Source organism: Equus przewalskii, unplaced genomic scaffold, assembly GCF_037783145.1.
Source record: "Equus przewalskii isolate Varuska unplaced genomic scaffold, EquPr2 ChrUn-13, whole genome shotgun sequence".
In the NCBI taxonomy this organism is placed as follows: domain Eukaryota; kingdom Metazoa; phylum Chordata; class Mammalia; order Perissodactyla; family Equidae; genus Equus; species Equus przewalskii.
In genome coordinates this window covers 10488032-10503231 of record NW_027228750.1, presented here as the reverse complement: position 1 = coordinate 10503231, position 15200 = coordinate 10488032, and the positions used below count along the sequence as shown (strand labels likewise).

General features: G+C 37.9%; 1 protein-coding gene across 1 annotated transcript in view; it reads right to left on the bottom strand.

The window, feature by feature from the left end:
• Positions 1 to 15200, bottom strand: part of LOC103550101 (mitochondrial adenyl nucleotide antiporter SLC25A24) — a 47212-nt gene that overhangs the window by 16753 nt on the left and 15259 nt on the right. Inside the window, exons 3-5 of the mRNA XM_008518841.2 lie at positions 14051 to 14138; positions 3470 to 3581; positions 1285 to 1443 (exon numbers count right to left, since the gene is read on the bottom strand). Coding sequence (XP_008517063.1) covers positions 1285 to 1443; positions 3470 to 3581; positions 14051 to 14138 — 359 coding nt within the window. The remainder of the gene's footprint in view (positions 1 to 1284; positions 1444 to 3469; positions 3582 to 14050; positions 14139 to 15200) is intronic.

The window sequence follows — 15200 nt, the reverse complement described above, 5'->3', positions numbered from 1 at the left end:
CCCTGTGATCTTCTTTCCTTGGCTGATATTAATCTGGATCTTTTCCCTGTGATAAACCATAACCATGAGTATAAAAGCTTCCAGTGAGTTCTGTGAGTCCTTCTACTGAATGGTTGAACTGGAAGGTAGTTTTAGGAACTCCCCGAACTTGCAGGAGCTGAAGTTCAGAGATATCCATTTTATTTTAAATAAACTTTACAATAAAATATGACAGAAGAAAAGATGAACGCTTACTCAAGCTCTCTCAAAGTCAATTTACTATTGTTCCTAAAGAAAAACACACACACTAGTTCTCTCTCCTGTTTCTTTAAAGCACCATCTTTACTCTTAAATATATTTTGAGATTTAGGGACATTCTGAATGGATGCTAGTTTAGAATATTGTCAGAAATCTTTTTTGTACAGAAATCTAAGGAGAAATGCAAAACGTGCTGACCATAGGTATAACAACACAACTTTCTAAAATATTTTAAGCAACTACTATATTCCAGTTTATCAGGACTTTTCACATATCTTACATCATTTAATTCTTTCACCCACCCTTATGAGATAGTCCCATTCCAGCATGAAGGACAACGAGCCCTCATGGCTTTCACGCAGTGTGAGAACCATGAGCTTTGGAGCCAAAGATACTCCATTTATCATCTAATTTGTTGTAAAGTTATTTAATTCTCTGAGCCTCATGTTCCCCACAGATAATATGAGGATAAAATACCCTCCTCAGCGGGGTGCTGTGAGGATTAAATGAGTTACTATAATAAGCATCAAATAAATATTAATTTCTTTCCTTTCTCTCTTTCTTTCCACTCTGACCAGCCAAGTGTACAGTGGTGGTAAGTAGAGAAGTCCGTCTATAAATCCAGGTCTTTTTCTGCTAACCTAAGCTTTGAATAATTTTTAAAATTACCTCCTTATTCCAAGATTCTAGATTTCAGAAATATCCCACTCTTGAGAAAGTACATAAAATAGAAGGAAAATACAAATTATCTAGGGAGACTACTACAATAATGGCTAGAGAATTTTTTTCCTAATTAAACATCTGAATGGTTACAGAAGGCCAAAGATTAAAAGTTCATCACACACATGGACCAACAATTTAAGGTTTGGTAGAAACTGAAATACCTACACGGACTGAATTTAGGGTTAAAAGCAATAAAATAGAGATTTGTTTTAAAGGTATGAAAGACTATTACTGAGAAATTTTACAATTTCTTTTTCAAAGCACCATATTTTTCACTGTTCAGAATATTTAGGACAAACTCAGACAGACGATCATGAGGTTCACCTGCATCATGACTTTCAGCCGGTCCAACGGGGCGGTGCTGGTCCGGGAGACAGCGCCAGCGACACCTCCTGCCAAAAGCTGCCTCCACCACTGTCCAGACTTTTTTTCATCTTCCGTGAATTCATCCGGAATAGTTAAACTATCTCCTATGTCAATACCCTGTTAAAATGGAAAAATGATCCCCATGCCCCTTTAATTAAAGATAGATCATTCCAGAAGGTTGGTTTGTTTCAAAGAAAAATCACATGTTGTTTTATAGTTAAGATCAGCTTCATTCCTTAGAAAGTATACTGAAAGAATCTGAGCATATAAGTGATTATAAATAGCCTATCACACTAAATGAAGTACAGTATCCGTTCACAAGAAATGAAAATTAACAGTAATTACAAATTTACAAAACCAACAATGACAACTTTCTTTCTTAATAGATTCAGAGTAACTTTTCTCCTTTTGATCTATGTCAGAATGAAAGGGCAGCATTTTACCAGATGTAGTGAATCCTTTTAGCTACAGAAAGAAATTAGTTTTTCAATTCTTCAAAGATACTCCCTTTATCTCAAAATTATATCCACGTTACAGTTTGTACCATGATATATGCTTTAAATATGTAAATAAAAATTAAATAAAAACTAAGTATGTGAATACCCCCAAAGTTATTTCTTATATAGATTGCCTATAAATTTTTTTTTTTTTTGAGGAAGATTAGCCCTGAGCTAACTATTGCCAATCCTCCTCTTTTTGCTGAGGAAGACTGACCCTGAGCTAACATCCGTGCCCATCTTCCTCTGCTTTATACGTGGGACGCCTACCACAGCATGGCTTTTGCCAAGCGGTGCCATGTCCGCACCCGGGATCCAAACCAGCGAACCCCGGGGCGCCAAGAAGCAGAACATGCACACTTAACCGCTGCACTACGGGCCGGCCCCTCTATAAATATTTTTCTAAATCTGACTTGTCATTTAAAACACATAATAGATTCTATATAAAAGTTAGCTAACAGGGAGGAGTTGTTTAAAATGATCCATCCTCCAATCTATTCTAAGCATTCCCATAGATCACAAATATAGCTTGAGAGAAACAAAGTTTTATAATGATAATATTTTTATAACTTTATTATTTAAATGATTCTGATGTAACATTTTATAGGTAAGAGTGTAGGGCTCAGGAGCTATACTATCATAGTAACTCTTTCTCTTCATTTTACTGTCAACGAAATAGATACATGATTGTAGCCTCAACTGTTACTATCGCCAAAGATACAGTAAGAATTTGATTATGTAAATGCAACTTCACATGAGTATAAAATTTATATGGGCAACTAAACTAACATAGTATTATTTTATACGCATAGTTGAAAAGACATTAATCACCAATAATTCTACAATGCTCCATGTAAGTTTAGGCATTGTTACTAGTGGCCCTGTGAAGTCTAGGCTTCATTTAATTGATATAAAATTTACTGAAATCCACAAATAAATAAAGAAGGCAAGCCCATTAGGAAAATAAAAATTCCCTCAAAGAGCTTTCCTTGGTTTCAGGAGCAGATTACACAATAAACTGAACTTCATTTATACCAGTGTACTTTAGCAGAATATTAATGAAGTTCCATTAAAATTTGAAAGTTTTGAGGAATACAAACAGACAGGTGTGAAAGGCTGAGCAGATAAGCTAAAGATTTTTAACCTTCAATGATTATTATTCTAAGTACCTCATGCCAGAGACAAATCCAGGCAATTGACTAAACAAGCAAAAGTTTTAGGAGGGGTCTTTGGCCATCATCAATGGCCAAGGAAAGAGACCCTCAGCAATCATGAGGTGCTGAGATGGGGCAATATAATATCAATACAAAGTGAAATTCTATGACTTCTACACTTCCCTATGGCAGCATACTTAAAGGCCAATAAAAGCTGGGCAGCTTATCTTTGTAAGATTTTTGGAAGACAGTACCTGTTCCAAGCTTTGAGAACAGCAAAAACAGGTACTATATCTGCAGTGTTCATGTAGTCTTGGGGTTTTCTAAGATACTCTGAATACACACCTAATACAATAAGCAGAACTCTACAAGTTAGGAGCTACTGGGACTTGGGCACCCTGGCCCCTAAGTGTTAGAGTGTTTTCGGATGATAACTATACCTATGGCTTACAGCTCCAAATAAGTATAAATTAATACAAAAAGCATACTTACAGTAGAATGTTTCCAGAAACGGATAATTTCCTCAATGTCTGTCACAGGATTAAATAAGAAATAGTCCCTCCATTCATTCCAGTCTACTGTCATCGTTCCATCAGCATCAATGCTGAAAATAAAAAGAAGCTGATTAAAGAACGAAACAAGGGGGCCAGTCCCCACAGCGTAGTGGCTAAGTTCAGTAGACTCCACTTCGGTGGCCCATGGCTCATGGGTTCAGATCCCAGGCATGAACCTACACCACTTGTCAGCCATGCTGTGGCAACAACCCACATATAAAGTGGAGGAAAACTGGCAACAGAAGTTAGCACAGGGCTAATCTTTCTCAGGAAAAAAACAAAAAAAGAACAAAAAATTTATAAATAAAACTTACATTATCGGCCATTTTTCAGAATGACAGTTTCTTTTCCAACTTAATATTCTTATTAAATGAAAAAATCTCAATTTACAATAATAGTTTGTGGGAAATGGCAGCAAGCATTTGATGGTCAGTTAGATAATCATTTAGATAAAAATGGACCCCAGGGGCCAGCCCCATGGCCGAGTGGTTAAGTTCGCGTGCTCTGCTTTGGTGGCCCAGGGTTTCACCAGTTCGGATCCTGGGCATGAACACTGCACTGCTCATCAGGCCATGCTGAGGCAGCATCCCACATGGCACAACTAGAAGGACCCAACTAAAATATACAACTATGTACTAGGTGGATTTGGGGAGAAAAAGCAGGAAAAAAAAAAAAAAAGATTGGCAACAGTTTTTGGCTCAGGTGCCAATCTTTAAAAAAAAAAATGGACCCCAAAATTACACAGAGATCTCACTAAAGACTACTTTTGGCATGCTGTCAAACTCTAAGTCAACGAGCTATCAAACACAAAAGCTGGAAGATAAAATACTGGGAGGTAGTAATGAATGGATTTATGATGCATTTTTTCATGCACTGGCTCAGGAAGATTTTTCTTAATGTTCTGTTGTAACATTTGGATATGATTTTTGGAATATACTCAAAATCTGCTATCAACTTCCTTCTCCAACTTCCTGCAAGCTAAGAAAATCAGCAGTGATTATAAAAAAACCAAATTTGGCGATTGGGCCTTTTTTGAGTCTTAAGAAATCCTAGTACCTCATCTTTAACATTTAAAATTAATATACTGTAGACTTGAATATTTTTCATTAACTTTTTGCTTGTTTTACAAGTTACTTGGCAGTAGGGCCATTTGTATCTGTTTTTTCCTAAGATCAACTCTGAACCATGCCAGGATTCTGACTGTTTTGTTCCTGTCTGTATACCCAGCACCTGCAGTGGCTGGCACAAGCAAAGTGCTCATTTATTTGTTGAATTAACGAATGTCTCTGAAAAAACACTTCGGTGTCTCCACCAAATTTTATATTAATTCTATGATTTGTGTGAAAATAATGCATAAAGATGGCAGTCAAATCAAATGCAATTTTTAGATATTATCGTGTTTTCTAGTGCCACTTTTAATTTTGATCTGCATACGTGAAATCACACTTAAACTTTCATTTGTCCCAGCACACAGGTATTAACATTCCATATTTGCATGCAAGTCCTGTTTACTACTTATGTTTATAATATTATTCTGGGTTGCAGTAACTATCACTCTATTTTTACCAATATTTTCTATTATAATGCAACTATTTATTGTCTGACCCCACCGCCCAACCTCCCACACACACATGCATAAGCATCCTCCACAAGGCAAGGATTTTGTTGATTTTCTTCACTAATATGACCAAAGGGTCTAGAATAATGCCTGGCACAGATTAAATATTTATTTAATGAATAAATGAATTGCAAATTCTGTAGCTTAAAACCACAAAACACTTAGTATTGACAAACTTCTTAAGTAAGATAGTCTCACTATGGGTTTAAATTGCATTCCTCTTCTGAAGTTAAACTTCTCTTACCATATTCATTTGCTATTCATGCTTCCTCCTGTGTGAAGGTGTGTGCCTGTTGGTGTCTTTTCCCCCTTATTCTAATGGGTTGTGTGTCTTTTGCTTATATAAGTATAGTTCTTTATATAGTTAATTTTAATCCTTAAAGTTATAAATTAGCAAATACTTTGTCTTTGTCTTTTCACTTTGTTTATGGTGTCCATGAATAACAGATGTTCTTGATTTTAATATAGCTGAATTTATCAACCATTTCATTTATGGCTACTGCCTTTTGTGTGTGTTTTTTTTTAATTCTTCCCTACACTGAGATAAAGACATTTCCTTTTTTTACCCTAAAAGTATTATAATTTAACTTTCACATTTAGGTCGATCTTTGTGTATGGTGTGAGGCAGGTATCCAACTTCACTTTTGTCTGCATTAATAACCAGGTGCACCAGCCCTATTTATTACCTAGTCTCTCCTTCACCCAGTGATTTGCAAAGCCATTTCTCTTGTGTGTCTGTTTCTGGGATATCACGTTCTAAGTTTCAACTTGTCTCTTTGTGTAGCAATACCACTGTCTTAATTACAGCTTAATAACAACTCGATATCTGATAGGGCAGGTCGCCAACTTTGTACAGCTCTTCAAGAATGTCTTGATTATTCTTGGGCCTTTGCTCTTTGATAAAAATTTGAAGCTCAGCTTGACATCTTCCTCCAAAAAAACTGTAGGTTTTTTTTATTCAATGGCACTGAATCATTATCTTCAATTTGGAGAGAAGGTACATCTTTTCTGTACTGAGTCTTCTAATGAAATTTTTTAAGTTGCTCTTTTAAAAGTATTGATTGTGGTGTATTATGCTTTTTATACAGATAATTCAGTTTGCCAATATTTTCTTTAAAATATTTGGGGGCTGGCATGGTGGTGTAGTGGTTAAGTTCACGCGCTCCACTTCAGTGGCTCAGGGTTCACAGGTTCGGATCCCGGGTGGGGACCTGCACACCACTCATCAAGCCATGCTGTGGTGCCATCCCACATATAAAATAGAGGAAGATTGGTACAGACATTAGCTCAGGGCCAATCTTCCTCACCAAAAAAATATATACATTTACATTTATGTCACAAATGGTATTGGCTTGTAATTTTCCTCTTTCATTATTTGCCTTTGGTGTTATGATTATAATAACCTCACAGAATGGATTGGATAGTGTACTTCTGCACTCTACAAATATTTGTAAGTCTGTTCTTTGACAGTTTGTAAGAACCACCTGGTGCTAAAGTTTTCTTTATGGAAAATTGTTAATTTCTGATGCAATATCTTTGCTTGAGTACTACTGGCTATTTCTTCTTGATTTAGTTTTCATAAATTATATTTTTATAAAATCTTCTATTTCTATGTTTTCAAATTTATTGGCATAAAGTTATACAAAATATTTCATTATCTTTGAAACTTTTCTGATGTGTGTATCTGCAGTTGAACATCATTGATTTACATCTCATTTCTCTTTTTTCTTCATCAATCTCTCCAGAAGTTTGTCTTTTCCAGCAGCCAATGCTTGGCTTTGTTGATCCTATTACTGTATCTCTGCTTTCTATTTCCACCAATGTCCTAATTATCTCCCTTCCATCTTCTTTGAGGTTATTCTGGTTTCTCCCCTTAAATTAGCACTTTAATTTTCAGCCTTAATCCTTTTCTAATACAAGCCCTTGTCAGTGTTGCAACCCAATGTACACAACAGGATAGATGCGGAGAGGGCTGATGGCCACTCTGAGTTTATTATAACCAGCGTTTCAATATATACATAGCTTACAGCTGTTAAACATACACAGGTGTTCTGGATGAAGTAATTAGCGAATGCCAAGAATTCTTAGTGATTTCTCAAGGAGCCCTCCCTTGACCTCTGTTTTGATATTATCATGTTATTGCTGTGCTCATATATTTTTATCTCGGAGCAGGCAAGGTCTCTTAGGCAACAGTCCCGCCTGCTCCCGATATCGATATCGTTTCTCCATCTGTGCCCCCAGGCAGCCTCCGCCTGTCTTAGGTTGCCACCCACCCCCCCACCCCCACCCCCGGAGGTCTTACCCGTCATTGGCTAATCGGTCTTCTCACCTCTGGGTCACAGTTTGTTGGCAAGCTTTTTCCAGTGACTATTAACCCTTCCTGTGTCAGGGGTGGCTACAGCCCTAAGGCTATAACATTCCCCTGAAGTACCACCTTAGATATATCCAATTTTAATATGTGATATTTTCATTTTTTTCAAGTCAAAGTATCTTTGAATGTTCATGTATGATTTCATCTTGACTCATGAGATATTAAGAAGTGCATACTATTTTCAAAAACCATTGGAATTTTTAGAAATTATTCCTGTTACTGACTTCTCAGTTAACACACAGTGGACAAAGAAGGTAGTCTTTGTGATACCAATTCTTTGAAATGTGTTGAGCCTGGCTTTATGGCCTACTGCGAAATCAATTTTTATAAATTTTCTATAAGAACTTGAGAAAAAATTTTTTTCTAATTTTTTGGTGCAAGCTTCTGTTGTATGACCATTACCATCAGGCTTCATATTTATTTAAATCTCTGTCTTGACTATATTTTTTCCCTGCTTGTCCATCAAATACAGGAAGATGTATGTTAAAATCTCTCACTGCCATGATGGATTTGTCAACTTATCCCTGGAATTCTATCAATCAGCTTAAAACTTTTTTATGTCTTTGTGGTGAATTTGAAAATGTGATGACACTCTATTTTCATTAATGTGTTTTACCTTATTATCATATCTGATATTAATTTAGCTATCTCAGCAGTCTTTTAGTTAGCAGGATTTTTGTTTTACTTTTTCTTTCATCTGATAATCTGGGTTCTGACAAAATTTATGTTAATTTTTATTTTAACATACATTAAAAGTTCACCATAGTAGGGATCATAAAAAATTTAATATAGCTTCATGTCACTGTGAGGTTAATAACATTTTTCAATCAGTATATTCGGTCCCAAAAATATTAGTATGAAAATACTGATATTTATATGTACCCATCAGATTGTACACCCAACTGAGAAAGTCCTGTCTGATCAGAAGGCAATTACCTTCTAACTTACTCTTTTCCCACCTCACACCCCTGAGGAAAGATACTAACTTTATTTAACCCACCCCACTTGAGAATGGAGGGGAAGGGAAAATAGGACCTAATTACTGCAGGGCACATTTTGGTGAGGTTTTATTGTACTTGACCTTATTTCTCCCATCTTACCTTTCGCTTTCTGTTTATTGCATTCTTTCTTTGAATTTTTTTCCTTTCTTCTCTTTGTTGGATGGTCTGAATTTTGTGCTTGTTTATTTATTTTCTTATTCTATTTCTTCCCTCCCTGGTTATATACTCAATTCCTGTACTTTTAGTGGTTTACCTTGAAATTTGGTCACGTACATATAACAAAATCTAAAATTATTATTTGACCCCACTCTCCAAATAAGATAAGAATCTTAGAACTGTTTAAAACAAATTATCCTATTTAGACTTACATACTATTATTATCTAGTATTTCTGTTGTCCTTTTTCTTCAATCCCACAAATTGGTCATTAGTGTCATATTCATGGCTGTTTCCATTGGACCACTAAAAGAGCCCACAGACCACTAGCTAAGAGACAGACGACCAGTGGTTAGACGGCATCCTGAGAAACACCGCTTGACTCCTTCCCCGAATATGCTGTCGATATGCTTCCGGTCTGCACATGTCCTTTCCTCTACCTACAATGTCCTTCCTCCCGCCCTTTTACACTAGCATAACTTCTACTCATTCTTCAACACACTCTTCAAGATTTTCTGAGGGCACGCTATTGCAAAGTGCTGGGCATAAAATGAGATAAACATGGTCTGTGCCCTCAAAGCTTACAGCTTGGTGGGAAAAACAGCATTAAATATAGCAAGTAATACATTCATTGAGCATTTGCCAGGCATCATTCTAAGCACTTCACCTGTAAACTCATTGAATCCTTAAAACAAGCCTATGTTCTTCGTATCGTCTCCATTTTATTCACAGAAAGAGGCTAAGTATTTTGTCCTGGGTCACAGGGCCACTAGGCAGAGTTAAGTATTCCAACCCAGGCATCTAACTTCAGAAACTATACTTCTAACCACTAAGCTATAGAAATAAGCCCATGGTTACAATCCATAAGAGCCATGAAACAGAGAAACAAATTGTATAAATAAAGAATAACTGCTGTAAAGGATGGGAGAGGGCTAATTTAGATTGGGTGCTAGATCTCCTTGAGATGAGAACTAAAGGCTAATAAAGGATGGAGGAGGCCTTCAGTCCTTTAAGTATTCAAGTACAAGGATCCAAGTTGGAAAAGACTTTGGTGAATTCAAAGAATTGAAAGAAACATGGCTAGAGTATAGTCAATAAATTTCAACAACGCCTATCTTACCTTCTTTGAAGCTATAGAGAATGGCCAGTCACTAAGAGAGCAGGAGGTTGGAATAACAAGGGGAAACATTTGGAATAGTCACTGTGGGAACGGAAGACACAGGTGACCAGGAACAGAAATACACAAAGCTTCAACCCAAAGGTCCAGTTGAGAATAAAGGCTGTACATTTCAGGGGTACTAATCTGTACATTTTTCTTTTTCTCTAGAAATATTTAATAGCCCAAATGTTGGGGCAAAGAAAGCAACTGGTAGGATGCTTCAGGATTGGGGGAAAGCAAGAAGGAATCCGATCAAGAAGAGATGGATGGACTGGTGGAAATGAAGTGGCCAGAGATCTGTAAGTCAAAAAGCAAGTATAGTGGGAGCAAGGCAGTGTAAAATCTGGAAGAAGAAGGGTAAGATACAGCTGTTTAACACTTCCGAGGAGGAGCAGCCTCCAGTTATGATACAATCCTGAGAGGGAGTGGGCTGCAAAGCCAAATGGAGATGAAAGTCTCAGGTGTTGTGGAAGCCGAGGGACACTAAAGCTAAGGCAAAAGATGAGTCACCAGCTCAAACACTCAAGTTTCCTAGGACTTAGGATAAAGAGAAAATGACTGTGTGACAGGTGCCAAGGTCCTCAATAAACGTGGAGAAAGCACTAGAGATAAGAAAATGAGAGGAAAGAGGGATGGAGATGAAAGCCTAAAAGGAAAATGGATTTTTACTTGAGAGCAAAAGATAAAGATACATGCAGCACACATATTTGGGAGAGACTGTCTATTTCAGCTATGCCCCACCCATATCTTTGACTGAAAAAGTCAAACTAGAGGACTATATTTCAACCAAGGGACTCCCATCTCGTGCCCTGATGAGCTAGCCACAGCTGCTTCAGTCAGCACCTTTCAGGTCGCTCTCCCAGGAAGTCAGGTTTGGGACACCAAGAGGCAGTGAAACGGCAGCAAACAAGCCGACACTTGGAGTATATGAGTCACACTGAGGCTGAGCACTCAGGGGAAGGGCCATGATGTCCACTACTGAACACCCGAGTCACATTCTGCTTTTACAACAGGTGAGACAATAGAAAATATATAAATTGGTCTCGGTCCCCTGTTCCTGGCACAGAGCCCTTAAAGCCCTTGAAATTTCCTGGTGATATCTTGTTCTAATGTTTGTTTTTGACCTCCTCCCTGACACAGGGCTCCTAAAACCCTTGTAACTTCCTTAGTGATAAGAGCACAAGGAGCATCCTTTATTCAATGAGTCAACCCTGGGTGGGCTCCTGGATGGCTCCTGGATGGGGGTTGGTTACTAGAAAGATCAGGCCATGATTAGAAGCTTGGAATTTTCAGCCCCACCCCTCCACTTCTCCAGAGAGGGGAGAAGGGCTGGAAATGGAGTTAATGATTGATCACGCCTATGTAAGGAAGCCTCCATAAAAATCCCAATAGCATAGGTTTTGGGGAGCTTCCAGTTTGGCGAATACATTCACACCAGGAGGGTAACACATTCTAACTCCACAAAGACAGAAGCCTCTATACTCAGGACCCTCCCAGATGTCGCCCTATGTATCTTATCATCTGCGTATTTATCTGTCTCTTTTATCGGATCCCTTAATAAACTGGTAAATGTAAGTAAATGTTTCCCTGAGTTCCGTGAGCAGCTCTAGCAAATTAATCCAGTTCAAAGGGGGAGGGGCACGTGGGAACCTCCAATTTGCAGCCAAATCAGACAGAAGTTGTAGGTGACCTGGGGACCTATTACTTACGATTGGCATCTGAAATGGGGTGGGGGGCAGTCTTGTGGGACTGAGCCTTTAACCTGTGGGATCTGACACTATCTCCAGGCAGACAGTGTTAGAATTGAGTTAAATTGTAGGACACCCAGCTGGTGTCGAAGAGAATTGCTTGTTGTGAGGAAAAAATCCCACACATTTGGTGACCAGAAGTACCAGAAGTGAAGTGTTCCCTGTGAGTAACAGGAGACACAAAGGAGGGGAAACTGAGGTTTTTCTAACACAAACCTATTCTGGTATTTTTACTGAAGAAATATAAATGCTGGTAATAATAATAATAGCCCAACAGTGCAAAAGGATACACAACTCATTGGCCATCAGGAAATACAAATTAAAACCATGATGAGACACCAGTGAATACTCACAAAGATAGTTAAAATCAAAAGATAGAAAGTAACAGATGTTGGGGAGGATGTCTCATATAGTGCTGCTAAGATTGTAAAATGGTGCAGCCACTTTGGAAAACTGTCTGGCACTTCCTCAAAATATTAAACATAGAGTTATCACATAATCCAGCAATTCCATCTCTAGGTGTACACCCAAGAGAATTGAAAACATATGTCACACAGAAACTTGGACAAAAATGTTCATAGCAGTATTATTCATAATTGCCAAAAAGTAGAGACAACCCAAATGCCCATCTATTGATGAATGGACAAACAAAATGCGGTACACACTTACAATGGAGTGTGACTTGGCCCAAAAAAGGAGTGAAGTACTGACACAGGTTACAACATGGATGACCCTGAAAACATCGTGCTAAGTGAAAACTTTTGGCCAGGCACAAAAGGCCACATACTGGATGGTTCTATTTTTATGAAATGTCCAGAACAGATAAATCCATAGAGAAAGAAAATAGATCAGCAGTTGCTGGGGGCTTGCAAGGGAGGAGTAAGGAATGACTGCTGATGGGTACAGGGTTACTTTTTGAGGTGATAAAAATGTTCGAAAATTATATAATGGTGGTGGTTGACAACTCTGTGAATATACTAAAACCCACTGAATTGTACTTCAAAAGAGTGAATTTTATGGTATGTGAATGATATGTCAATAAAGCTGTCATAAAATATTTATATATACAATTATATAGCTACTTTTAAATATCCATCGCTCTGCATTACCTATGGTCCATTCTGGAGCTTGGGCTTGGAATGTGCATTATTCCTAAATCTATCAAAATGAATACAGGAATATGATTTCTGCCCGGGAAGGACCAGAGAAAAACCCTCATTTTCCTGGAAGACTGTGACTTTAGAAGCAGAATATTACATGCCTCATATCTCACCGTCAAAATGCTGTTTATCTCCTTTTCATTTTTCAGCTTTTCATTTCCTCAGGAAAGCCTTTCTTACTCACCGTTAACAAAAGTAACATCATGCTCAGCTCTGAGACCTGGGGCCTTCCTACTGAGCAGCTGCTTATAGAAGAAATTCTAAACCGACAAGAAGGAAGAAAATGCTACTGGCACAAATACAAAAGAAGATAAGTTCAATAATAAAGCCATTAAGAAGAAACTCTTTAGACAATGAAGACTGAAAACACTCACAGGAATATTAATATAGGGGCTGGCTCCATGGCCGAGTGGTTAAGTTCACGTGCTCCGCTTCGGTGGCCCAGGGATTCACCGGTTCGGATCCTGGGCGCAGACATGGCACCGCTCATCAGGCCACACCGAGGGGGCATCCCACATGCCACAACTAGAAGGACCCACAACTAAAAATATACAACTATGTACTGGGGGGATTTGGGGAGAAAAAGCAGAGGAAAAAAAGGAAGATTGGCAACAGGTGTTAGCTCAGGTGCCAATCTTTTAAAAAAAAAAAGAATATTAATATAATATAACAGCCCTTTTCTGTTTTCTGTTATCATAAAAAAAAATTAGTTCCTATGGTGTGTTTATAAGAAAAGAGTCTTTCAGAGATTATTGCTCTATTCAGTGAAATAAAACATTAAGTCTGCAGAGGTCTGACTTATTAAATAGTTGAACTGATGACCCTGGCAATAATGTTCGAATTGGCGTCTCTGTTTTCTGAAAGTCTGCATCAGTGTTTCTTTGTCAGTTAGCTAGGAGAGCTCTGGAATTTCCCTCTTACCTAGTCACATATGGGTTAAGTACTGTGATGAACCTGCTAGACTCCTTATTTTGAAACAATGAGTTCCACTATCATATTAAGAACCAAATGGGAAAAACAGCAGCACTAAAACTCTTAGTCTTTTTTTCTATAGATTTAAAACCTTCCTGCCATTCCACGGCCCCTTGAGGCCTCGCAAGAGAGTCCAATCTGAGCTTACATTTCCCATTCTTACACTTCAGACATATGTGTACATACAAAATGAAAAGGAAGAAAAAGAGAAGAAAGACATTGAATGTACGTACTGAGGAAAGGCGAGGCACAGAGAGCTATTCTAAGCCACACTTACGAACGTAGACCTCTAATGCAGGATATTAAAATGAAAGTCAATAAGATGAAGAGCTTACCTTTGAAGAATCAACTCTGCTTGTTGCTCAGAAATAGTCAGACCTAGTATCTGGAGAGACTGGACAATTTCGGAAGCATCAATTTTTCCTTCAAAAAAATAAAAAGAGCATAAACTCAGACTCAGAACTGGTAAGGACCTTAGAATTCATGAATTTTTCAAATCCCTCATTTTATAAGCGAAACTCTTGAACTAATTAGGCAAAATTCTGAACTTAGGTGTTCTAGATTTGCTTAAATACATGTTGCAACACCAAGTCAAAATTTAGCAAATACATTAAACAAGTATGTACACACTATGTCATTCAGAAATCCTAACAGTCGTGTAAGTAAATGATGATATTGCAGAGACTGAGAGCTTACGTGGCCTTACCAAGCAATGACATTAAGAAGCAGCAGAACTGAGAGTCAAAGCAAGATACTCTGACTTTGAGGTGAATTCAATTACACTAGGATCTATTAATTTTTAAAGCATGCATTTCTACATTTAAGTAAAGGACTAGGCATTTATTATGCATAACGATGCTGTGCACTGGGTTAAAAGGAAGTGGAAAATGACTAAATGGAGCCAAAGGGTGTGGACTATTCTTTTGAGGAAGCTGGCAATAAAAATAAAGACAGCAGGGATAGTAGGCTGATAGAAGAGGGAAAATTATTGTGAAAGAAATTAGAGCATGTTTGTAGACAGAAGAACCAGAAGGGAGGAAGAAAGAGAAAATATAAGCAATGACTGTCAGCCATGCTGGATTTCTCTCAAGAAGCTCACAGACTCATGAGGATCCAAAGACTAACATTCATGGAATAGGATGAAATAAAACAAAATAAGAGAGGGTCTGATGGCAAACCAGTATTAACAGCAAAGTTCTCCAGGAAAAGAAGAAGATAAAAACTATTGTTAGTGGTGAAAGGAAAGACTTCTTTTTTATTTATTTATTTATTTTTTTGCTGGGAAAGATTTGCCCTGAGCTAACATCTGTTGCCAATCTTCCTCTTTTTCTTTTTTTTTCTCCCCACAGTCCCAGTGCATAGTTGTATATCCTAGTTGTAACCTGTTCTAGTCCTTCTATGTGAGCTGCCACTACAACATGGCTACTGACAGACAAGTGGTGTGGTTCCACGCCTGCGCTGCCAAAGCGGAGTGTACTGAACTTT